Source organism: Euphorbia lathyris, chromosome 9 (genome assembly GCF_963576675.1).
Source record: "Euphorbia lathyris chromosome 9, ddEupLath1.1, whole genome shotgun sequence".
NCBI classification, from domain to species: domain Eukaryota; kingdom Viridiplantae; phylum Streptophyta; class Magnoliopsida; order Malpighiales; family Euphorbiaceae; genus Euphorbia; species Euphorbia lathyris.
In genome coordinates this window covers 66,424,660-66,449,214 of record NC_088918.1, presented here as the reverse complement: position 1 = coordinate 66,449,214, position 24,555 = coordinate 66,424,660, and the positions used below count along the sequence as shown (strand labels likewise).

Below are 24,555 nucleotides of genomic sequence, written 5' to 3'. Positions count from 1 at the left end.
CAAACAGCTGTTTATAAAAAGCTCAAAATATGAGTTTTTCGTGAAACGCTCCAAAACGTTGCAGTTTCCAGAGAAAATGCTAAACGTTGCGGCTATATAAACCTAACCAAACGCTATATTTCCTGCGGTTTGGAGTGAAACGCTAAACGCTCATCCGAAAAGCTAAAACAAACACCCTCTTAATTTGAGTATGGTTATGAACTGCCTCAAACAAGTGTGATATAATACATTCATCCTCAATTCATGAATTTTTAACTTACAGACATAATTAAATACTCCATCTAAACATACCATATTCTTAAAAAGTAAAATAAAATTCCTCATTACGGGGGTATGACAATATTCATCAAACAAATTGATAAACCATGCCACCAGTTTGTGATCTAATTAAAGAAAAAGTCAACCTTGGAGAGGAAAATATAAGAGATAAGGTACTAAAATATGTCTAAAGTTTTTGGAGAAGTACTAATTTGGACTCAACGTTCAAAATAACACCTATATACGCTTAACGTTTACAACATAGCATCAATTTAGGAATTACTAAGAGAACGACACATCATCTTTTAAGTCTGCCAACTCAGCGCCACATCACAATTTTTAACATCCTACATGGCAATTAAAATCATTCAAATTATTGTGCACTGCACGTGACCCCATAATTCCATCTCATTCCTTATGTCGTTTTCCCACGCTCATCAAATTTCCCTACATCAAATTATTTCTCAGTCTTATTGCGTCCAATTAGTGATGGCAAACCTTGATGCACAGATTCATTTTGGTATACAAATATAATTTTTTTTATAATTTAATAATTAAAATTAATGACATAAAATTAATGATACAAATGTGTTATCTAAATTAAATTTTATTATTTTATTTTTATATTTAGTTTAAATAATTTTTTATAAATAAATATAATAATATAATTAAAATTAAAATTTTATTTTATTTTATATAAATAATTAAAAAAAATTAGAAAAAAATTTAGTAAAATTATTAAATATGTATTAATAAAATAATTTTTAAGTTTGTTAGGGATGTTGTTGCAGGCCCGTTGGGAGGATCATTGATCCAGGGGGCTGCGGGTCATAATGGTATGCCTACTGTTGCTAATCCGAGCCCGCAACAAGGTGGGGATACGGTTGATAATATTAAATTTGAGAAAGGATTGGGGAATTCATCCTGGAGAGATAAGGTGATGGGGGTGATCGAGGAAGAACCTATGTTGGAGGATGACATTATCGAGTATGAATCGGAGGAAGTCTATTCCGACTCTGATGTTGAGGATGGTGTTCAAGAGGACCCGCTGTGTCCTGTGATCCGTCTCTCCTCTGAGGATAAGCGCGTGCTCAGGTCAAAATGGAAATTAGTCTTAATTGTCAAGGTGCTTGGGAAAAGGATTAGCTTTAATTACTTTGCTCAGAGGATCCAAGCACAATGGGCTAAGAAAGGGAAGATTACCATTACGGATCTGGAGAATGACTATTATGTCATTAAATTTACAAGGGCAGAGGATTTTAATGCTGTAGTTAATGGTGGCCCTTATATCATATCCAATCATGTGTTGGCATTGAGGCATTGGGTCCCTAATTTTAATCCTCATGACTGTTCCGTGAATAGGATCCTTACTTGGGTTAGATTCCCAGGACTGCCTATTGAATACTATAACGAGAGATTTCTTAATAAGATTGGTGGCCTTGTAGGGAAAGTTCACCATGTAGACAAAACTACCGTTGGGGCAGTGAGAGGCAAGTTTGCCAAGGGGTGTATTGACATTGATCTTGTTAAGCCTCTTCTGTCCAAATTCAGCGTTCATAATAAAGTTTTTCATATTGAATATGAAGGGATTCACAATATCTGCTATGAATGTGGCATGTTTGGCCATACTTATGATGGCTGTCCAAAGAGAAGGAAGGCGGTTGAAGAGGTGGTGGTGCCTAACATAGGTAGAGCTGAGGAGAGTCAAAGTGAAGGGAAGAATTTTGGCCCTTGGATGCTGGCCAAAAGGTCGGTCAGACGGAAGCCACGAGCATTTGCTGCTCGGAATCAATCTCCAGATATCAGTAAGGAGTTGAATTCTCTGCAAATTGCTCCTGAGATCAAGGTCAGGCCCCCTGATATCAAGATTGGTGCTGATGTTGCTTCAACATCCGGATCAGGGTCGAGATTTGGAGTCCTGTCTCTTGAAGATGGACATGATCCAGAATTATCTAATGAGCATATGGAGTTAAGCATGCCGGGCCTGGAATCAGCCGAGCCTGCTTCCATCCTAGGTGATTCTATTAATCCTCTTTTCGATTCTAAAGCTGTTGCCAAGGGGAGCTCCCAGATCGTTGGCTCAACAGGAAGAATGATGACCAAAGAGGTTAGTAATTTGAAAACTCTTGTTGACATCCCAACCGCAAAAACTATGGGAGTCAATAAGTTGAATATGAAGAAACCTAAAGCTAACCCTAAAAAGAACCATAGTTCTTTGGATTCTTGGGATAAAAGGGGGCCTGCTGGCACCTCTTTGAGGCTCTCAGGAGCCCCGAATAAATACCTTGTATAGGGTGTGGGCCTGCGATCAGTAGTCTTCTTTTCTGATGGACTTCTTTGTTTGGAATGTTAGAGGTGCGACTAGTAAGGCTACCCGCATTCATGTTAAAGATCTTATTAAGCAATTTAATCCTTCTTGTTTTGCTCTTCTTGAAACCAAGGTTAGTGGTTCCAAAGCAGATGAGGTGGTTAGAAAGTTTAAGAATTGGAGTTGTGTCAGATCTGAGGCTACTGGTCGGGCAGGGGAGATTTGGCTTTTTTGGAAGCCAGATCGTGTTAGTATCGATATTATTAGTATGGATAATCAATTCATTCATAGTAAGGTTTGTTACCCTGGTAACAAACCTTTCTTTGTCACCTTTGTTTATGCCGACCCGGTTTTGACTAACCGAAAAAGGCTGTGGGAGCTCCTGTATTCTATAAGTACAAGCATGGTGGATGCTTGGATGGTTGCTGGGGACTTTAATGATATTTCCCTCATGAGTGATCAAAGAGGGGGGGGGGGGGGTAATCATTATGTGAACCGGTGCCTTAATCATAAGCAGAATATGGATTTATATGGGCTTTCTGACCTGGGAGCCGCTGGTCATAAGTTCACTTGGAAAAGGAGTAGCGTGTTTGTTCGGTTGGACAAAGTTTATGCGAATGTGGCTGCGATTTATAGATTTCCTGAGGTGAAAGTGTTGAATCTCCCTTTTCGTCATTCTGACCATTGTCCTATCCTCGTTAAACTGGTTAAAGGTCACCGGCTTAAAGGGAATAGACCTTTTAGGTACCTTGTTGCTTGGGATGCCCATCCTGAGTTCAGGAATTTTGTTAAGGACAATTAGCAACCCCATTCTAATGTTCTCCTTACTGCTGAGGAGTTTAGAAGGAATGTGGTGGGATAGAATAAAAACATCTTTGGCCATATTATCCGAAGGAAAAATAAACTTTTAAGGAGAATGGAAGGTATTCAACGCTGTTTGGAGATCCGTTTTGACCACAGTCTGAATTGTCATCTTAGATCTCTCCAGAACGAGTTGGAAGCGGTGCTTAGACAGGAAGAGCTCCTTTGGTTCCAGAAATCTAGAAAGGCTTGGATTAAGGACGGTGACCGGAATACCAGATTTTTCCACCTCTCTACTATTATTAGGAGGCAGAGGAATCAGATCGATGCTATTAAAGACTCCAATGGTGATTGGATATATGAGGAGGAAGATATTCGTCGCCTTGCCCTTGATTTCTATAAAGACCTCTTTAAAGAGGAAGAGGTGGATCTGGACAAAGCCCAATCTGGGATCTCCTTTCCTAGGCTGGAGGAGGATGCTATTAAAGAAGCTTTTCATCCTATCGACCATAAAGAAATTGATCTGGCCTTCACCAGTATTGGAGCTACTAAGGCTCTAGGGATCGATGGTATTCCTACTAGTTTTTACCATAAACACTGGGATACGGTGAAGGAAGGCATTTACAGTTTTATTATAGGTGTTTTCGGCGGATCCAATGATATTAGGCTGGTGAACAAAACCATCCTGGTTCTGATCCCTAAAGTTGAAAAACCTTCCTCCTTTTTACAAATGAGGCCGATCAGTCTGTGCAATGTGTTATATAAAGCTATCACTAAGATTGTGGCTAATAGGCTCCGGCGTATCCTTCCTGAGATTATTAACCAAAATCAAGGTAGTTTTGTTCATGGCAGGCAAATGATGGACAATGTGGTTATTGCCCAGGAGATGGTTCACTCCATGAAGATGAGGAAAGGTAAGAAAGGGATCGTGGCTCTCAAACTTGATCTGGAGAAAGCTTATGACCGCTTAAATTGGAGTTTTCTTCTGGATAGCTTAAAAAGAGCTGGTATACCTGAGAACTGGAGGAGATTGATTGAGGATTGCATTTCTTCTCCTGTTTTCCAGGTTTTGATCAATGGAGATATGTCTGATGAGTTCTCTCCCTCCAGGGGTATCCGTCAAGGAGATCCTATGAGCCCCTTCCTTTTTGTTATTGCTATGGAAAGGCTGGCTCACCTAATTCAAGAGGCTGTGAGCAAGGGGATTCTCTATCCTGTGTCCATTAACAAGTTTTGCCCTCCTATTTCCCATTTGTTCTTCGCTGACGATGTGATGATCTTTGTGGAAGGGAATGAGGAGCAAGTTGGTGTGGTCATGGATATCCTTAATTGCTTTTGCGCAGCTTCTGGCCAGAAGATTAATATCCATAAGTCTCGGATGCTTTGCTCTAAGAACATGGAAAAAAGCGTTTGTAAAAAACTTAGTGATCTTTCTGGCATTCCTCTTACTCACTCTTTGGATAAGTATCTTGGGGTCCCCCTCCACAGCGACAGAATTTCCAAAGCCTCTTTTAAAGAGACCCTGGATAAAACTAATGGGTTGTGTGCTAGTTGGAAAGCCAATTCTCTCTCCCTGGCAGGCCGTCTAACTTTAATTCATTCTGTCAATTGCGCGGCTCCCAATCATATCATGCAAGTCTGTAAATTGCCTGAGCCGGTTCTCAATGAGCTTGACAAAATTAACCGGCGGTTCCTTTGGGGAGAGTCTGGAGAGGGAAGAAAGATTCACTTTGTCCCTTGGAAGGAGATCTGCCAGCCTAAAAGCATGGGGGGTCTTGGCATTATACAAGCTAAAGACAACAACAAAGTTTTATTAATGAAGCTCCTCTGGAGAATGTGGCAATGCCCCTCTTCTCTTTGGGTTCGTCTGCTCTGTGGTAAGTATCGGAAGGACAAAATCTTTGGGGGCCCTAAGGAGAGAGTTGTCAATTGTTCTTTCCTTTGGAAAGGGCTTAGCGCTGTGTTTGCTGAATTCTGCTAGGGGGTTGGCCTGGAGGTGGGTAATGGCAAGTCCATTAGCTTCTGGAATGACACCTGGATTGGAGATAAACCGCTTATAGATGTTTGTAGCTCCCCCCCGCCTAGCAATATCCGCAACTGGAGGATTGCTGATGTGGTGGACTCTGATGGGGACTGGATTTGGTCAACGTGTGATACCTTCTTTAGCATGGATACTCTCCTTAGAATCAGGGGAGTTAAGATTAGTAATCAAGAGGAAGACAAGGATAGGCATTGCTGGGCCCTGACTAACAATGGAGCTTATTCTTGCAAATCTGCCTTTGAAGCCTTTACCCTCAACAGATCCGACCCTCTCTCGGATACTTGGAAATCCATTTGGGCCCTTAAAATCCCTTACCGTATTAGGAGCTTCCTGTGGCTGGGAGTTAAGGATAGGTTGCTTACTAATTCGGATAGGCACAGACGGCATTTGGCAGATTCAGGAGCTTGTAGTAGATGCAGAGGCCATGTTGAAACTTTGTGCCATGCTCTTAGGGACTGCTCTAAAAGTAAAGAGGTGTGGAAGAAAGTTCTCCCACACCACATTCTCCCTTCCTTCCTTGCCCACTATGAGAATGACTGGTTCTCTAATGGGGTTAGTGGGAAGTTACTGGCTAACATGGAGCATGGTGACATTTTCTTTGCTATTATTTGTCACCAAATCTGGAAGTGGAGGAACGAGGAGATTTTTAGTGAGAAGACTGTTTTTATTCAGAACTTACATGAGTTCTTCTCGAAAAAGCTCCTTATTATTACTGAGAGCTTCAAAGGGGATTCCCTTGCCAGGTCTACCCAGAATAAAGAGGTCCACCTTGTTGGTTGGAGTAGGCCAAAGGATGGGGTGGTGAAGTTGAATACGGATGGCTCCTGTCTCAACAATGGAAGAGTCGCGGCCGGAGGTGTTCTTAGAGACGCGGGGGGCGCCTGGATGTCTGGGTTCACCCATAACCTGGGGTTGGGCTCGTCCTTTTCGGCGGAACTTTGGGGTATTCTCTCTGGTGTCAAGCTTGCCAGAAGTCTGAGTATTAAGAGGCTTTTTGTGGAGTCTGATAATAAGGAGGCCATTAATATGATTTCTGATAATCATGCTATTTGTCTTAATAGCCAAAACCTTATCAAAGCTATTAAAAGGCTTGGCTCTTCTTTTGAGTTCTTAGAGTTCAGCCACATCTTCAGAGAACAGAACCGGATTGCGGATCGCTTGGCGGCGGCTGGGCATGAGGGGATGTTAGGTGTTACCACCATTTCTGATCCTCCTATCTTTCTTTCTTCTCTTCTTTTAGAGGATAGGATTGAAGTTAGCTTTCCTAGACTGATCCCAGGCTAGTTTGTTCTTTGTGTTGTCTTTCTTTTCCATTTTCTACCAAAAAAAATTAATAAAATAATTTTTTATAAATAAATATAATAAAATAATTAAAATTAATATATTATATTATATTATTTTATAAAATGGTCCATTATTATTATTTTATATATTATATATATAAATGAGCCTCAGTTTTTTAATTTTATCCTATATTTTGTCATTTACCCTATTCACTGATCTCAAGGTTCTGCAATCTGCAATTCCCAGCTCACTCTTACATTTATTTCAACTTGGCGGCGAAAAACCGCCGGAGACAGCGAAGTAGCGGCATTAGTTTCTATGTCTATCACTGTGTAATTTCAGTTGGGTGTCTTTTCTCCAAACACCGAAAATGCTACAGCTCAACCTTCCCTCACGCCTCTTCAAGTCACTGCCTCTTTGTTCCTTATCTTCCTCTACCACACTTCAAGAAATTGCTTCTTCTCATCCTACTAATAAAGGTATTCTCTTTTTATTTTCTTATTATATTACAATTATTATCTTCTCATTCTTAGTTTTAATTATGAAATTGTGGATTTTTCTTAGAAATTCATACTCACCTGATTGAAATTATCAACAATGCTTTTAGGTTAAGTTGCTCTATGCCATTTTCTCTTTACCAATTTATCAACAGCTGTCCTGTTTCTGTATAATTTCATATTTCGTTTTGAAGCTCTAAATTGGCTGATTGATTCCTCTGCTTTACTTTAGCATGTTGTTGCTTTCTCTTCTGTAAATTTGCTATTTTCTAATGGGATTAGGGACAAATTTAACCCTATAAGTTAGTGAGAGGGAGTAGATTTAGACTCCACATTGAAAACCGTGCAATGTTAGCAATGTTTTGTAGATGGAGCAATTTCAGATTCCATAGGGCTAAATTTGTAGCTTATCCCTTTTGTAATTGTGGATATGGTTCTTAGTATTTGATAATTTCTGTCTCTTTGTCGCAATTGGTATGGATTTGGTAGGAATTGCAAAGGTTGTATTGAAAAAAGGGAAGACACAGCTTTTTAAAGATGGAAGCCCAATGGTGTATAGTGGAGCAGTTGATAGAATTATCAGTAGACCACCTCCGGTTACCGGAGATATTGTGCTGGTGGCTGATGGTACAGAGAAACCTATTGGTTGGGGAATGTATAACTCCAAATCAATGTTCACAGTCAGGCTTATGCAATTAGAAGAGGAAGCCATGAGGTAAATTTTGCAAAATGAACTTTAGGCTCTATAACTTATCATTTTTTGTCATGTTAGTGACATATGTGAGCATATGGTTCATTGTTTGTTGACATTTGTCAAATCTCTTGTGCAAACATGTGGCACTTCGTATAATTTTGACAAAAAAATGCCAAGTTATATGACCGAATTGAAAGTTGAATTTGGGGAAAATGCTGCGAGCTGAGTTAACCCTTTGTTCATTAATTTTTTCAAGTAATTCATAGGCCTAACGTATACAGAGTCTTCCCAAGTTAACCCTTTGTTCATTATTTTCCCAAGTAATTCATGAACTTGCTTAAAGTCACGTATTGGATGCTTGAACTTGTTTAAGATGAAACGCGCTTCAATTTGTCCAAATCTCTCCTTGCTTTGTTATGTAGGACTTAGGATGTTAATCATGTCACTTTAAACAACTTTAAGGAGCTAATCAGTCATTTTCTTCAAAGTTGAAAGGGTCATTAGACTTTTCGAGATAAGTTTGAGATGCTAGGGATGTTTTAACCTAATTCATAATTTAGCTTTCCTTCTCAAAGTCATTCAATTCTCCATTCTTGTGGTGTAGAGATCCTTCTTGTGCATTGAACATGGAGAAGCTACTTGAAACAAGAGTTAATGCAGCTATACAGCTGCGTAGGAGATTGGGTTTGCCATCAACCCATACAAATGCATACCGCCTTGTTAACAGCGAAGGAGATAGGTAAGTGAAGTTATGAACATTTTCAAATATTTGATCAATATATGATATTTTCAAATTATCCTTGATTTACTAGGAGGGCGAGCCTTGGCGCAACGGTAAAACGTTGTTGTCGTGTGACCGAAGGTCACGGGTATGCATCTTGAAAGCCAGAGTAGATATAAGCAGAGAGAATAGGACGAAAAGATGAATTGTATTCATGTAGATATTGTTTTATTGTTATTTGTGTTGGAAAAAATCATCTTTATTTATGTTGATTGAGTCTCTAATATTTCAATTTGATACATGGAGCCCTTAGATCAATTAAAATTGCGCACGCTAACCCATTGCTTGCCAAATTGGTAAACATCTAATTTAGTTAAAAGAGAAAGAGCGTTACTCAGTGCATCTATATTTTTTACAGTTCGAAATAAGGTTCTTACAGTTTCTCTATAGCCACATTAGACATAAAGAACTGCTTATTAAACAAATAACACTCTCTGTTAACTGAGTTCTAAATTCAAAACTGACTTTCCTGGTCACCAAGGGCCTAATGTATACTATTATAATTGATCAAGGGCTCAAGGTGTCAAATTGAAAGATTATGGGTTTGATCAATAAATATCCAAAAGATCAAGGGCCCCAGATTTTTTTTCCCATTTATGCTCTAGGATCCATCATGATTCTTTTTCCTCATTCAATCTAAGAATTTAGGATCCACCACTTATTTGCAAATTGCATTTCGTGCTATCAACGCAGATTGTCTGGATTAATAGTTGACGTGTTTGGAGATTTAGCAGTAATAGCATCATCTGCTGCATGGGTTGAGAAGTACAAATCAGAAGTAGAGGCTTGCATAAGTAGAGTTGATGAAATTCATCATATAAACTGGAGACCTTCTGTTGAAATTTTAAAAGAAGAAGGATTGGAAGTGTCAATTTCGAAAGAAATCCCTCTTTGTCATGAAAGGACAAAGGTAAACATGCCTTTGAAATATAGCAATCCATTGTATTTTTTATGTTGAAAATTCTTTAACAGTAATTCAGGGTCAGTTTGATTCAGTTGTTAGTATTTGATGTTGCTAGGGGTGTCAAAACTAGTTTTCGTGTCATAGTCGTGTTATATGATCTATATTATATATGATATAAATGCAACAAAAATGATATTTGCATCAAACGAGTCGTGTCATGCAGGTTATCTCTCTAAATTAGGTTGTATAAAAATTTGACAGTCCTAGCTGTTATTGTTAGCTGATTTTTCTTTCAAAATAGTGGTCACCAGTTGTTTCTTAATGCTAACCCAACATTTTATGTCTACTATTTGTTTGGAACAAAACAACAAAAAGGAGAACCGAACAGGCACATAACTCAATATTAAAAGTTTTGGAAGCCTTATGTTGCAGTTGAACTTTTCTGCAAACTCATTTTCCTAAATAATGTGTTGCTAATCGTCTCAGAAATGGCATTCTGTTCTTTCTGAGTGAGCCCTTTATTTTCCTTCTAAAATAGTCTCCGGCTCTAAAATCCACATATTTTATACATGTAAAACCCATTTATAACTTCTTTACACAATCTAATTTAAATATCTCTTCTCTGCAGAAGCTGTTTTTGCTTTTATGTGAATCTCTGAACTAGCAACTTATGCCACCTAATTTCCATGCTGTAGGTTGTGGAAAATGGGATTTCATATGCAATATCGCATACTGGTCAAAAGACTGGGTTTTATGCAGATCAACGTGAAAACCGCAAATTTATATCAACAATTACAGCTGGTCAGAGAGTTCTTGATATTTGCTGCTATAGTGGTGGCTTTGCTCTAAATGCACTACGAGGAGGCGCAGTTGATGTTTTAGGTAAAATAATTTCTCTCTTGTGTTGATTTTAAACTTCATTTTGGAATATATGTTCATGTTAATAGAATTCCACTCTGTAGAATCATAAGGTTCATATAGTATTGAGCGCGTAAAACTGCTAGCGTGTTACTGTTTTAACAAACCTATAAAGTGTTTGGTTAAGATTGAGAAACAGCTTCTTATAGTTATTTTGAAAGGAAAATCGGCAATAAGGATAACAAATAAACCAAACGAGCCCTAAAACAACGTAAAATTTTCTGATTATCTTATGTCATTTTAGGCGTGGACACTTCCTTACCTGCTCTAGAGCTTGCTAGAGAAAATGTTATCCTTAACTCTATGGACTTGGGAAGAATATCATTTTTGAGAGAAGATGCAACTGAGTATATGAAGGATGCCCTTTCCAGAAATGAGTCATGGGATATAGTTATTCTTGATCCTCCTAAGTTAGCACCCAGGAAGAAGGTACATCAATATTCATGTTACCTTATATCTCAAAACAGATAAACCCTGGGAAAAAGCAAGTTTTGGTCCATATACTTACTAAATCTTAGTCATATTTAGCGGTTGTATGTTTACTTTCTGAAATATGTGGCCTCTTTAAATGGTATTACGAATGGATGAGATCGGTTCGATTCAACCGATGAATTTTAAAATCTCAAGAATTGTACCTAATGAAAGTCAAAGGTACAATTCGATTCGGTCCTAAAAGAAAAGTCAATGGTTCAATCCCAGTTTAGATCTTTTATTCATATAGTCGGTCCGGTTCAAGAAACTTCGAGATCTATGCTGAGCCCTAAGCAATAAAAGGAAATGTCCAGAACTGTACCTAATGAAAGTCAATAGTATAATTCGGTTTGGTTTTAAAGGAAAAGTCAACGGTTCAGTCCAATTGTGGATCTTTTTATTCGGATATTTTGTCGGATCAATTGGATCTTTTTATTCGGATATTTTGTCGGATTCAAGAATCTCCAAGTTCCGTGCTCAACCCTAAAGGGAAATCTCTAGAATTGTAACTAATTTTACTTTAGCCCTAAAGAAAAAGTCAACGGTTCAATCTAGTCTGAATCTTTTTATTTGAATATTCGATTTGATTCAAGAATCAACATTTGTATTCAGCTCTAGGTATTAGTTAAGTGCACCTATCTGATTCATTTAATAAATAGACCAATTTTGTCAAGTTTTGGAACAAGACTTGATTTTTTCTGATTAAAGTTAGTGTACGGACTTGTTCTAGCTGGGATTTTTTTCACAAACTTTCATGTAGAGGTCAACAATATGGAATTTAGATTCCAGGTTATTACCATGCTATGGTCTAGCGCATTTATGTTTTGCTTTCTTAATTTGCATTTAGAGGTGGCAAAACGGATTATCATGTTATGTGATTTATATATTTCACATAATTATATATAATATAAATAATGCAAAAATAATGATCATGTTAAACGGGCCGTGTCAAGTGGGTTGTGTCTTTAAATCGTATTGTCGTGGTTAGACCTGGCAATTATCGTGTTCGAGTCGTATTCGTGTCGTGTCATTTCGGGTTCGTGTCAAAAATGAGTAAACCCAAACCCAACCCAAAAACTTTCGTGTCAAAGTCGTGTTAACCTGTTCGGGTTAGTGTCGATTTCGTGTCGTGTTTTTGGGTTACATGTAATTTTGTTATGCATATATATTAATAATAACTCTTAAAAATATAAGAAGATATGATACTGTTTTTAAACATTTTATATCATTTTTAGATTAGTATGTTAACAATAATTATCGAAAAGTTCGATAATATCATGTTAGAGGGTCATGTAATGTGTTTATAACAATTTAGGAAATTCAAATCAATATTTGCAATTAATAATTATAATTTTATTATCTTTATTAATAAAGTGACATAAAAAACACAAGAGAATATAACAACAATTTTCAATATCCATGTCATTTCGTGTCGTTTTCGGATTCACATATCAACACTAACTCAACTAAAAAATTAGCGTGTCAGTTTCGTGTCAACCCAAAAATGACCCATTACCTGTTAAGCTTAACACTAACACGACCTGACCTGCTCAACGCGACCCGATCTGCCATTCCAAATATTTTGAACTTTACTTCAAATTCATAATTTGAAAAATTAAAACCTAATAAGTTAAGATAATAAGATAAGATAGGGTTTTTTATACTCTTTATATTTATACTTTAATAAATAAGAAAAGTCATGTCTATTTTTAACCTAGTTTATCATAATTTTTAATTTTTTTAATTAAATTTCGGGTCAGTTTCGTGTTTTCGGGTTGACATGAAAATGACACGAAAATTAACGTGCCATTTCGTGTCGTGTCATAAAGCCCTAAACACTAACACTAAAAAAGCATGTCGTGTTCGTGTCGTGTCATCGGATCGTGTGTCGCTTTGCCGGGTCTAGTCGTGGTGACATGCCTACCTGCATATGCAGAGACACTCTTTTTGTCCTTAGTAAATTTATGCGTGCATAAATCATTGTCAAGGAATGAAGTCTTATAAGTTATAAGAACCGTTGTTTTATTCAGCCATCTATAAAATGAATTAAGGGTCAACATTACCCTTAAAGTTGGCAACCATGTTCAATTCAATCCAAATGGAACTTTAAGTCCTCAAGTTGACAAATTTGACAAATTAACCCAAATACAATCAGTTTTAATACCTAAAATTTGTAAAAGTTGGGTAATTTGTTGAAATTTGTCAACTTGAAGGCTGAGTTGATACCTAAAGGGTAAGATACCAAAATAGCCTCAAGCTTTTTGAAGGCTGAGTTGATACCTAAAGGGTAAGATACAAGTTGCCTGTGAATTTGAGGGTTCAGACTGTAGGGTCAATTGTTGGACTAATTTGACTAAAATTGTCAAGCCAAGGACTAATTTATAAGTAAAGCTCATTTTTTACTTATTTGACCAGACTTACCATGCTTAAAGACCCAGTTAATCTTTCATGTGTAAAACTATCTTTCAACTTAGGCTTAATATATAAAGAAGCCCCTGTACTTGGCCAGATAATCTGATGGTACCCCTAAACTTTGAAAATGTCTCATTAGCCCCCAAAAATTCTTAAAATGACTTATTAGCTCATGAACTTGCTTAAATTAATATGCATTTCAACTTGTCCAAATCTCCTCTTACTTTTGCTCATAGCACTTAGGGATTAATCATGTCACTTTAAGAATTGAGACATCCTTAAAATTTAGGGGATCAATTGATTTTTGGGCAAGTTCAGACAGAGTCCCTTGTTGTATTAACCCTTCCTTAGCAGTCTTATCTATGCATGAAAACAGAAGGAACTTTATCTATATATGTAGCCTATTAGGCTTGTAAAGTAGTTGATTGAATTTTCTAGGTTTTTATTGATTAGGTACTACAAAGTGCATCAGGCATGTATAGAAATCTGAACATGTTAGCAATGAGATTGACAAAGAGAGGTGGTCTTCTCATGACTTGTTCGTGTTCTGGAGCCATGACTCAGAGTGGAGCTTTCATGCGAATTCTCCAGGCAAGTTCTTTTTCTGCCTTTTCTGCCTTTTATGTCTTTTCTTTTGTTTTAACTTGTTCTGTCTTATTACCATTATGTGAGGGCTAAAATCCACAAATGATGCCTAAATAGTAAAAGAAAAAAGCATCAATTTCAGTCAATATTTAGGATAAGGTCTACATTTTCCCATAACGTTTTTTGAGGAAGTGCAGATATACCTGTTATGCGCCTAACATTACGTTTGGTTGGAAACGTTGAGCCTAAAATTTTACTATTTCCCATTTTTTTAGGAACATGCACTTTCTCAAAAATGTGAAGGACAATTGGACCTTTTTTTCCTTTTAACATTTTTGGGTATTCTAATAGAAATGAAAGAAAAAGAATTTTGGACAAGTTGAAATGCGTATTTTACTCCATTTTGAACGTTAGATATATTTGAGATTGTTTTGACTAAAAATTGAAACAAGGTACAAAATAACATTTATTTAAGGTAAAAAATGAATCTTCTTATTTTGTTCTCAAGAGACTGAAATTGCTTTCTTCTTCTCTTCAATGATAAATAGGCTGCAGCTTCAACGGCCGGAAGGAAGTTAACAGTTATTCGACAAGCTGGTGCAGCATCGGACCACCCTCTCGATCCGTCCTACCCAGAGGGCGCATACCTGACTAACATCTTAGTTCGAGTATCATAACAAAGTCAAACAATAGCGTTCACATTTGTACACAAATCTTTTTGTTACAAGTAAAATGTATGCTAACATTAGTGAAATGAACGACTATTGACACTAGATATCGAACTTAAGTCCTGTAGTTAAGAAGGAAGAAAAAAGGAAAACAAGACGGGTAAATTACACCCATGACCATTGAAATTTACTCATTTTCATGTTAGTACACAAATACTTTTGTTACAAGTAAAATGTATGCTAACATTAGCAAAATGAACGACTATTGACACTAGATATCAAACTTAAGTCCTGTTGAAGGAAGAAAAAAAGAAAACAAGACGGGTAAATTACACCCATGGCCATTGAACTTTACTCATTTTCATGTTATAATCATTGAACTGTAAAACGTAACATAAAAGTAACTCAACTTTACACTTTCCAACATTACGTCTCGCTAAGAAACGTTTGCTTTAACAGTTTTTTTTCTTGTGTCTTCAGTAAGGAAACAAGACTTTCCTCAGCAACAATAGCAAAACATATTGCAAAACTGAGGCGTGTTGATCATACGTATCTTATTTCACTGTTAGGCTATGCTGCTACTTGACTTCAATCTTCAATAATAACAAGTAATCATAGTTCGCCCTTTTCTCAATTGTATGTTGTGCATTTACTGAATTCCAGAAGCAGGAAAAGCAGTATGAACAAACTGAACCATAACGCATAATATAATGTCAAAATAGTTCAACTACTACTACACATACTTTAAACTTAAAACAGTTAGTAGACCTGGAAACAATACTCAAATGAATGAGACATGATTGAAGCAGGAATGTAACCCTCAGTCAAAGAAGTTCCATTCCACTAAATTAAGCAATAGATCATCATTCACATTTGCAGTAGGAACTGCAATAGAAAATTCATTCTCAGTTCACCTATTCATAATATCATTCTATTCAATCTAGAAGTTGAGCAAGTCTGACTACATAATTGAAACTAAGTAGACACCAAGAACATTCTGAATTACACTCTAAATATCCTATGAATTCCTCTACCAAATGCCACACCTAACATGAAAGCCACTGTATAGTTTATCCACATCTCATTGTTTTTCATTGTTTACCCTCCATCTCTCATTACTTTCTTCTGTGACTCTATAATTCCATCTTTCTCGTTCAAGTCCTTCAACAAACCGTTCATAACATTTCGATAATGCTCAGATGCCTCATCATCAATCCACAAGAAATACCTACATGAAGCTTTAGTCGTCTGAAAACAAATTGACAAGGATTATTTTTATGGAAACAAATCCAAAGAATTTCACCATTATGAACCCTAATTTCAACATTATGAACCCTAATTTCCCCAAATTAAAAAATTGATCAAATTAACCTTACCCCATAATTTTTGCATCCAAAAAACCTTCTCCCTGGGTTAGCTGTTGTCCAAGAAGGTCTTGCGATTGCAACTTCTCCACATTCACAGTTCGGAACTGAGTTTCTGATGTTTGCAGTCAACATTCGGAACAAATCAACGAAAAAGATAGTAAAATTGGAAAAGGGAGCAACGATGTCAAAAGTGCAGCCGAACAACAACAGGTTAAATGGCGATGGTGGAGAAAAAGATATTGAAGAAGAAGAAGAAGAATCTGGAGAATGCGATTACTGAAGAAGAAGACGGAGGAGAAGACTGATCAAATTCACCTGGTCGGTCAGGTGAAAATTACTGTTGGTAATAAAAGGTGTCTGATTGTTACCGTTGGAAGGTAAAAAAGAGGACCCAAGGGCTTGAATTGCTTTACAAGAAAATTGTTACCGTTATAAGTTACTGACTTATTCAAGAGTTGTTTTGGAAGCAAGTCATGGTTCTTCCATGGATATATATATATATATTTTTTTTTGCTATAAGTATGAAAAGGTCTTGTTTTTTTTTTTTTTTTTGAATGGATGCTCGCCAAATTTAACCTAATTTTTGGGAAAAGTGTAAATTTAAAACTAACCTATAAAATATAAAATGATGCAAATTTAACATTAATATTTGTAAAAAAGATTGATTTTAATTTTATATTATCAAAAATTTGAAAACATTATTTTTACAGTTATTGATATGCAACATTACATCTTCTAAAAATTAATTATATCTAAAAAAAATTTACTATGTTAGTAATATAGTTTAGAAATAACCAATAAAAACATTTCAAAAAAAAACCCAATAAAAATTGGAAGGTCTATTTTCAGTAATATAAGGCTAAAATTTATCATTTTTTTTTGAAATATTAAGAATAAATTTACACTATCTTTTTACGATAAAGTTAAATTTGCACTTCTCCTTAAACATTAGGTTAAATTTAGCCCTTATCTTTTTTATTTTTTTTCATTGTGGTTCTTGTTAGAGTTGAAAAACTAGATCATGAAAATAATGCAAAATATTAATTGCATGCTTAATCATATAATTGCATGCTTAATCTTAATAGTGTCTATAGGAGCTATAATGTTGGTTTCTAACGTATTTCAAAACCAACATTATAGATCTAGTAAATCTTGTACTTTACTTTAATATTATAATCACTCATTTTCACGTTGACCAATGTGATCATTCTAATAACAAGTAACCAAACGTTATTAAACAGATAGAAATGATAATTATGAGCAACTTTAATTCTTAAATTTTGTTTTTTTGAAGTTATTTAGGTGTTTGTTTAAAAGAAAGAAAATGGTTGTTTAGCGAGATAATATCCAAAAATTATGATATGGAAAAAATAAAAAACAGTCTTACATTAAAAATATAGTTCTAAAAAACTTTAGTTCTTAGATTTTTATTTTTATTTTGAGATTAGCACATCATTTTGATACGGTCAATATTAAAAGTGATCATTATGTTAATAAAATGTAAAATTCATTTGCTATAATGAAAGTAAGTATAAAATTAGACACTTTTCAAAGTTAACTTTCTCGAAATACCCTTAGTATATAAATTATCATTTAACATATTTTGTGCGATTTTTGCTGCGATTTTTCATACGATGTTGAGGTTTAATTTTTCTAGTGATTTAAGACACTATTAAGATTAGAAATACGTTAGAAACCTATTAGAAATGTATTTGCGTGTTTGAATGTTAGAAACCCTCTTATTTGAGATAAGTTAGAGTTACTATCACTACAGTTGCCATCTTCATGCTTTCTAAGGGTGTTCCATTAAACATGAAATCACAATGACAAGATGTCATACAAATCATACATTTTGTAACACGATGGGTCATTAATTCACATTCTATCAAAAAAAGAAAATGTTGCATATTGAGAGTGACAATTTCTAGCACTATGCTACGATTTATACAGACAATTACTTTTTTTTTTTCATTTATATCATATATGATTATGAAACATATAGATAACATAACATGATTTTGACATAATAATCTGAATTATAGTCTTAAAAACGAGTATTTCAAGCTGAATCAAGTTTCAAATTATTACAAGATTAAACTTTTGACCGGAAAAACTGAACAACAACCAATTGGTGAAGTATAATAGTATGACATTATCATCAAACGTGCATGTATCATAGAAATTGAACCACATCATATGCAAGAAAAACAAACATATTACTATGTATCATTGTTTTTTTAGGTTGAATGCATATTTACACCCTTAAACTTGGTACATTTTGCCTATTGGCATCCTGAATTTTTAAAATAACCTATCACACACCTATTGTTGGCTTTAAAAACCTATCACACACCTATAGTTGGCTTTAAAAACATATTAAACACCTATAGTTGGCTCATTCGGACCTCCTACATACAAAATCGTTGACCTTTCGTCTTTAACGAACAAGGTGGTATACGTGTTATAGAAAAAAATAAAAGCGCGTGAGTTCGTTCGGTATGTCACCTCATCCGCAAAGACGAAAGATCAACGATTTTGTGTGTAGGAGGTCCGAATGTGCCAACTATAGGTGTGTGATAGGTTTTTAAAGTCAACTATAAGTGTGTCATAGGTTTTTAAAGCCAACTATATGTGTGTGATAGGTTATTTTAAAAGTTTTGGGTGCCATTAGGCAAAACTTACCAAGTTTAGATGTGTATATATGTATTAAGCCGTTTTTTTATTTTGTATACACTGAAGTGCAACAATCTGCTAATAGACAACACACATATTAAGATCTTTGGTACATTGATGAATGATTTCTCACCTGCCGTCCCGTATTATCCATTAGACAAGTATAAGTGGTTCCCTCATTTTCAACTTGTTCACTCTTCTTATCCTCGTAACCAAGAAATCCTAACCCCTCTCTTCTGCCACGTCTTCTTCCCTTTAACTAGTAATTGCTGGTTACAGATTAAAGAGTAACTAGCAAATTGGTTATGGATTAATCTGCAATAAGTTTGTTGGTTACTTTGTAATATAACCAGTACAATTTAGTGTTTTTTTTGTTATTTTTCTTTAAAATATTATAATTAAATTTTTATATATATATAAAAATTAATATTATTAATTTATTGGGTATGTAGATTCTCCGAAACCGTACCGAAACTGTATGGAAGAGAGGATAGGGATGAAAAAATTCCCGAATCATTTAATGAGAATTTCCCGAAACCGTCCTGTAAACATTGGAGGACGGAGTGGTAAATGCATACCCGTCCCCTTCCCGCACAATTGCCACCTCTAATCCCCGTGACCTCATGACAATATTGACCTTTAACTTCTTCTTTTTATAAGAAACCTTTAACCTTTTTCTTCATATAGGAAGGTTCAACTTTTCATCTTCATCTTGGTTTTATAAAAGACAATATATCCAGTGAATTAATCTTCCTGAAATTAATATAGTTGAATAAGCTTTTCATCTTTAACAAATTACAGTTTAGCCATCAAACATGTAGGGAGGAAGCATTAACATTGCCCCAATTTTCTGCTGTAGGAACCAATGAAAATGGCTGAAATAAGTCCATTTTGATGCCAAAATCCAATTCATTAGCATCAGCATAAAGTGAAGCAGCTACCTACCTACCAATGAACCGAGCCGTTCATGAACGGTATGATGTTCGGCTCGATAAAAGCTCGGTTTAACTCGATTTGTAAACAAGCGGCTCACAAACTTTTCTTGTGAGCTTGTTTATATACACAATTAAATAGCTATTTGCAAGCAAACTTCATACATATAATTAACAATTTACTCACAAACGATTCATGGTTAGATAATTTTCTTAATGGACAAAGTTCAAAGAGGATTTTGGGCTCGAAATAAGTTCGGAGTTCGACTCGAGCTCATTTATTTTCTAATAAGCTGAGCTTGAGCAAGCCAAAGCTCGGCTCAGATTCGAGCTCATTAATTTTATAGTGAGCCGAGCTTGGCCAAAGCTCGGCTCGGCTCGATTACAGCACTACCAACCAGGATGTTTATCTAATTAACACAACATAAAAAGGAAAAGAAAGAAAGAGATGGTTAAGTTGTTGAGGTGTCAATTCTTGTTCTTGGACAGTTTATCAGCCTTTCTTCTGGCTCTTTTTTCTTTAGAGCTGAGAAATGGCTTCATCCCTTTTCCATTTCCTTCTTCATCAAAGTCTTCAAATGATTTCTAAAAGGAATTATAATTTCATACTTAATTCAGTTCTGCAAAAAGCTGATGAGAAACAAATTAAAGATAAGATAGAGAGAATAACAACCTCTCTAATTTGTGCAAAGCTTACAGCATAGAAAGTAACAGCAGCAGCAGCTACTATTCCCAGTACTGGAACTGCCATCTCCATTTTCCTTTTCCTTTTCCTTTACTCTATAGATAAGTTTGTTGTCTCAATAATGACTTCTGTGTGGACTGTTTTGATTCCAGAGTTTTATAGGGCTTAATGACCTATTTGCCCCCTTATCCTATCCACAATTATCAACAAATGCTCAATTTGAAATAAACCAAAAAACAACATTGAAAATTCCAATTGGGATCTAATGTTTGTTCACTCTATTTCTCTAGTTCACCTATTCACAATATTTGAAATTATGGGTTCAAAAGAATAATTGAGACAGCTCATTCAGTCTATAATTGAGACAACTCATTCAATCTAGAAGGAGTCTTGTAAAGGACTGAAAGCAAAAAGAGAAAAGAAAAACAGACTTCTGCAGATTCTATCAAAATTGAAATCCATTGTTCAATGAAAATCAAGTTTCATGCTACTTTTCTGCTAAAGTTGCATTCTTTTTGGTTTTACTATTACCTTTTCTTTTTGCATTTGTATCATTATAATCATATGAAACATATGGACGACATAACGCAACACGATTTTGAAAAATAACAAAAGATACTTTAATGATATAGTTCATTCTGAAATACATATGCACTATTCTCATCTAAGCATAGTATAAATGTAAAAAACAAAAACAAAAACCCTCAATATCCATCAATCAAATGATAAACCATACCAATAATCTGTAATCTAATTAACAAAATCAACCTCAAAAAGGAAAAGAAAATAACAGAAGCCGTCAGTTCATGTTCTTGGATTGTTTACAATCATCCTTTCTTCTGCTTCTTTCCCTACAGATGAGAGATGGCGAGCCTTCAAGAGATTTCTAAAATAAACGATACATAATTAACTATAAAATTATATTTTGCAACAAATGGAGAAAGAAAATACAATGATAAGATCTAACCTCTCTAAGTTCCATGTAGATTACAACATAAAAAGGAAGCACAGCAACAGCTACATTTTACAATACAGGAAGCGTCATTTACGTTTTATTGGAGATTAATTTCATCCTTGTACATACAAGTTTGGTGTCTTCAGTATGGATTTACAAATTTTCCGGAGTGATATCCTTCTTGCATGACAGATCCATTACCAAAGCTACTGTGGTGTTATCTCCAGAAAACCCGTGTTCACGCATTTCACGTATGAGCTCTATCCCCTTGGACAAATTCTTGTGCCGTAGAAATCCATGAACAATCACGTTGTAAGAGACACTATTTGGTGAGCAGCCATTTTCTTTCATTTTCCTGAACACATTATATGCTTCATCTAGTAATCCTTCTCTACAAAGTCCATTAATCATTATAGTATATGTTTGAACATTAGCTTGCAGCCCTCCGACAAAAAGCATAGAAAATAACTTATTTGCATATTTGAGCCTTCCAGCTTTGCACATCCCATCAATTAGAATATTATATATACATGTGTCTGGCTTCAACTTTCTCATTTGCATTTCATGCAATAGGCCGAACACAGCATCAAAATTCTTAATTTCACAGAAGCCATGTAGCAAAGTTGAGTAAGCTACTATATCTAGACCATAGCCACTTGAACACAAGTCTTTATAAAGCTTCATGGCTTCCCCAACGCTTCTCGTACAGCAAAAGCCACGTATAAGAGAACTATAAGTATAATTGTTAGGATTTAACCCTTTACGAAGCATTTCATCTAGAAGTTGCTCTGCCTCAACAATCATTTTTTGTTTACAGTACCAATGAATCAATATGTTATAAGTAATAACATTAGGATTACACTCCTTGCTTGTCATCGTATTAAACACTTTCCTGGCATGATGCAGCCTATGAAGCACGGACACTTCCCCGGGGTCGCCGTGGCCGAGTCGGACTCGCCGGACTCGGGGACTCGGCGGGACACGACCGGACACGGCGGCGACACGGCGGGGACACGGCCGGAGCATCGGACACGGATGGGACACGGGGGGACACGACTGGGGACACGGCAAATTATAAAAATAGGAAAAGTTTTACGGTTTTTTTTTTAAATCTTTAAAAATATATGGACCAATTACCAAAAATCCTATTTTTACTTACCTGTACATCGTAACATCGCGCATTTAGGTCTTCTCCTGCGATTGCGATTTGCTGTCTTCATCATCTGCAATTGCGATTTCTTCTCTTTCTGTTTCTTTTGATTCCGATTTCCTTCTCCTCCCTGTTTTTTTTAATTCGACTTCTCTTCCTGTTTCTTTTGATTCTGATTTCTTCTCCTCTTGTTTCTTTTGCTTCCGATTTCTTCTGTTTCAATTTCTTTTTTAGGGATACCGATTTCTTTTTTTGGGATTTTGATTCTTCTATCTCTTGTTCAGTATCTCCCTTAGAATTTCCTACTTTGTTTAGTCATGGCTTCTTTTTAACTTCAAAAACTGGTATTTTTATAGCTAATATATATAAATTAATTATATAAAATCAAACTGATATTTTTATATCTAATATATAAAAATTAATTATATAAAATTTGTCGTGTCCCCGCCGCATCCGTGTCTCATATTTTCTAAAAATGCCGTTTGCCGTGTCCGCACCCGTATCCGCACCCGTGTCCACATCCATGTCCGTGCTTCATAGGATGCAGCTGACCATCCAAACCAAATCCATCTATCAATGAATTGTAAGTAATAACATCGGGGTCTATATCCCTCTGAATCATTGCTCTAACCACACATCTAGCCTTATCCACCATTCCTTCCTTACATAATTCATCGACAAGAATATTAAAGGTAACTATATCTGGTGCTATGTTATGGTCCAACATTTCATTTAACAACGTAGAGGCTTTTGTCCACTGATCTGAATAGCATAAACTGTGAATTAAAGAATTATAGATAACAACATCAGGCAAAATTCCTTCACTTGTAATTTGAGAATAGATGAAATGCTTTCTTAACCAAGCCATACTTGCACAGGCTATCAATGATAGAACTGTATGTCACCACATCAGGCTGACATCCTCTCCTAGCCATTTCTTCGAGCAAACCAAATGCAACATTGAATTTTCCCATTTTAGAGAAACAATTGACAATCACATTATATGTACGTGCATCAGGTTGATATCCTATGGCAACTATATTGTCAAAACAGTTCACTGCTTCTAGAATGTCACCTTGAATACATAAACCATTAATCAAAGTATTAAAAGTTATGATGTCAGGCTCCAAACCAAGTTTGAACATTTTCCCCAAAACAGAGAACCCAAAATCGACACGGCGTAGATAGCAAAAGCAATTAATCAAAATATTCGCAGTATAGACATCAGGAGAAATTCCGACAAACTCCATCTGCTTAGACAAAGAAAGGACGGTCTGGAAATGTTTGATTCTAACAAGAGCAGATAGCAATTTGTTGAATTGAATACCAGAAGGAGGCGGATTCATACGAAGCATATGATTAAAGGAAGACATGAGATCATGAAAACTGTATTGGGTTTGAGCTGCTCTCACTTTTGCAGCGGTGGAATAAGGAGTAGGAATAAGAGAAGATGAATTAGCAGAAATAGCCATTACCTGATGATGATGATGAGATGAAAATGTAGAGAGAAGACGTCTGCTGCAGCTCCTTACCATCGTGGATCTAAAATTTAGGGTTACGAAAATTGAAGGGTGTGAATTGGGAATTACAGTAACTCTGATTTGTGAAATGGGAACGGAGAGGAAGAGTGAAATGGAATAGGACGATGCTTGACACGTTTTATCTATAGCACATGGTTTTAAAAATTCACGGGCATAATTATAGTTGGCTTTAACAACCTACGGAGGGTTTGGTATTCCATTGGGATAGAGATAAGGATAAGATTGGGATATGGACAAGGATAAATAGTTGGGATAAGGATAAAAATATAATTCGAGAATTATTATTCAATGTTTGGCACGTGAGATAGGGATAGGGATAAAATAATACATTTTATTATTTTAACCTTATTTAAACTACATAACATTAATTTGAGGGATAAGATTGACTTTTCCATCTTAGGAGCTTATCCCACCTCCTTATACCACCCCCCTCCTGGGTATATGATTTGAGGGATAAGAGACTTATCCCTCATCTGTCTCACTCTTCTATCTCACAAACAAACGCGGGATAACTTATCTCGTGTTTTTTTATCCTTATCACACCTTCTATATCACTCCTAACAAACACCCCGCTATTAGTATATGTATCTGTTTATTATATATCTGCGGAAATTCTAAAGAGTTTAAATG

At 35.8% G+C, this 24,555-nt stretch overlaps 2 protein-coding genes and 1 pseudogene across 3 annotated transcripts; 1 reads left to right on the top strand and 2 right to left on the bottom strand.

Annotated features, from left to right (window-relative positions):
• The first annotated feature begins 6,897 nt into the window (after positions 1-6,897).
• On the top strand, positions 6,898-16,532 carry LOC136206697 (uncharacterized). The gene is made up of 8 exons (XM_065997840.1): positions 6,898-7,171; positions 7,679-7,904; positions 8,488-8,622; positions 9,358-9,574; positions 10,264-10,450; positions 10,731-10,915; positions 13,823-13,960; positions 14,503-16,532. Exons 1-8 carry the CDS (start codon positions 7,063-7,065, stop codon positions 14,629-14,631), a joined length of 1,326 nt encoding a protein of 441 aa, XP_065853912.1. The 5' UTR covers positions 6,898-7,062; the 3' UTR covers positions 14,632-16,532.
• A 3,224-nt stretch (positions 16,533-19,756) lies between these two features.
• Positions 19,757-20,574, bottom strand: LOC136206265 (uncharacterized). Of its 2 annotated transcripts, none has more exons than XR_010676237.1 (2): positions 20,292-20,574; positions 19,757-20,179 (listed from the first exon to the last, which is right to left on the bottom strand). XR_010676237.1 is itself a non-coding variant. In XM_065997250.1 (2 exons), the coding sequence occupies exons 1-2, from the start codon at positions 20,349-20,351 to the stop codon at positions 20,063-20,065; spliced, it is 201 nt and encodes a 66-aa protein (XP_065853322.1). In that variant the 5' UTR covers positions 20,352-20,552; the 3' UTR covers positions 19,757-20,062. The 2 variants fall into 2 exon arrangements, 1 of the variants encoding a protein (XP_065853322.1); XM_065997250.1 differs by having other exon boundaries at positions 20,268-20,552.
• Positions 20,575-21,185: 611 nt separating this feature from the next.
• Positions 21,186-24,014, bottom strand: LOC136207398 (pentatricopeptide repeat-containing protein At1g63330-like; annotated as a pseudogene).
• Positions 24,015-24,555: the final 541 nt, after the last annotated feature.

Excerpts from the sequence above, each read along its gene's own strand:
- LOC136206265 (XM_065997250.1), bottom strand. The coding sequence starts at position 20,351 with ATGGAGATGGCAGTTCCAGTACTGGGAATAGTAGCTGCTGCTGCTGTT. Across the intron at positions 20,180-20,267 it reads GCTTTGCACAAATTAGAGAG|AAATCATTTGAAGACTTTGA; the intron begins GTTGTTATTCTC and ends AATTCCTTTTAG.
- LOC136206697 (XM_065997840.1), top strand. The coding sequence starts at position 7,063 with ATGCTACAGCTCAACCTTCCCTCACGCCTCTTCAAGTCACTGCCTCTT. Across the intron at positions 7,172-7,678 it reads TTCTCATCCTACTAATAAAG|GAATTGCAAAGGTTGTATTG; the intron begins GTATTCTCTTTT and ends TGGATTTGGTAG. Across the intron at positions 10,451-10,730 it reads AGGCGCAGTTGATGTTTTAG|GCGTGGACACTTCCTTACCT; the intron begins GTAAAATAATTT and ends ATGTCATTTTAG.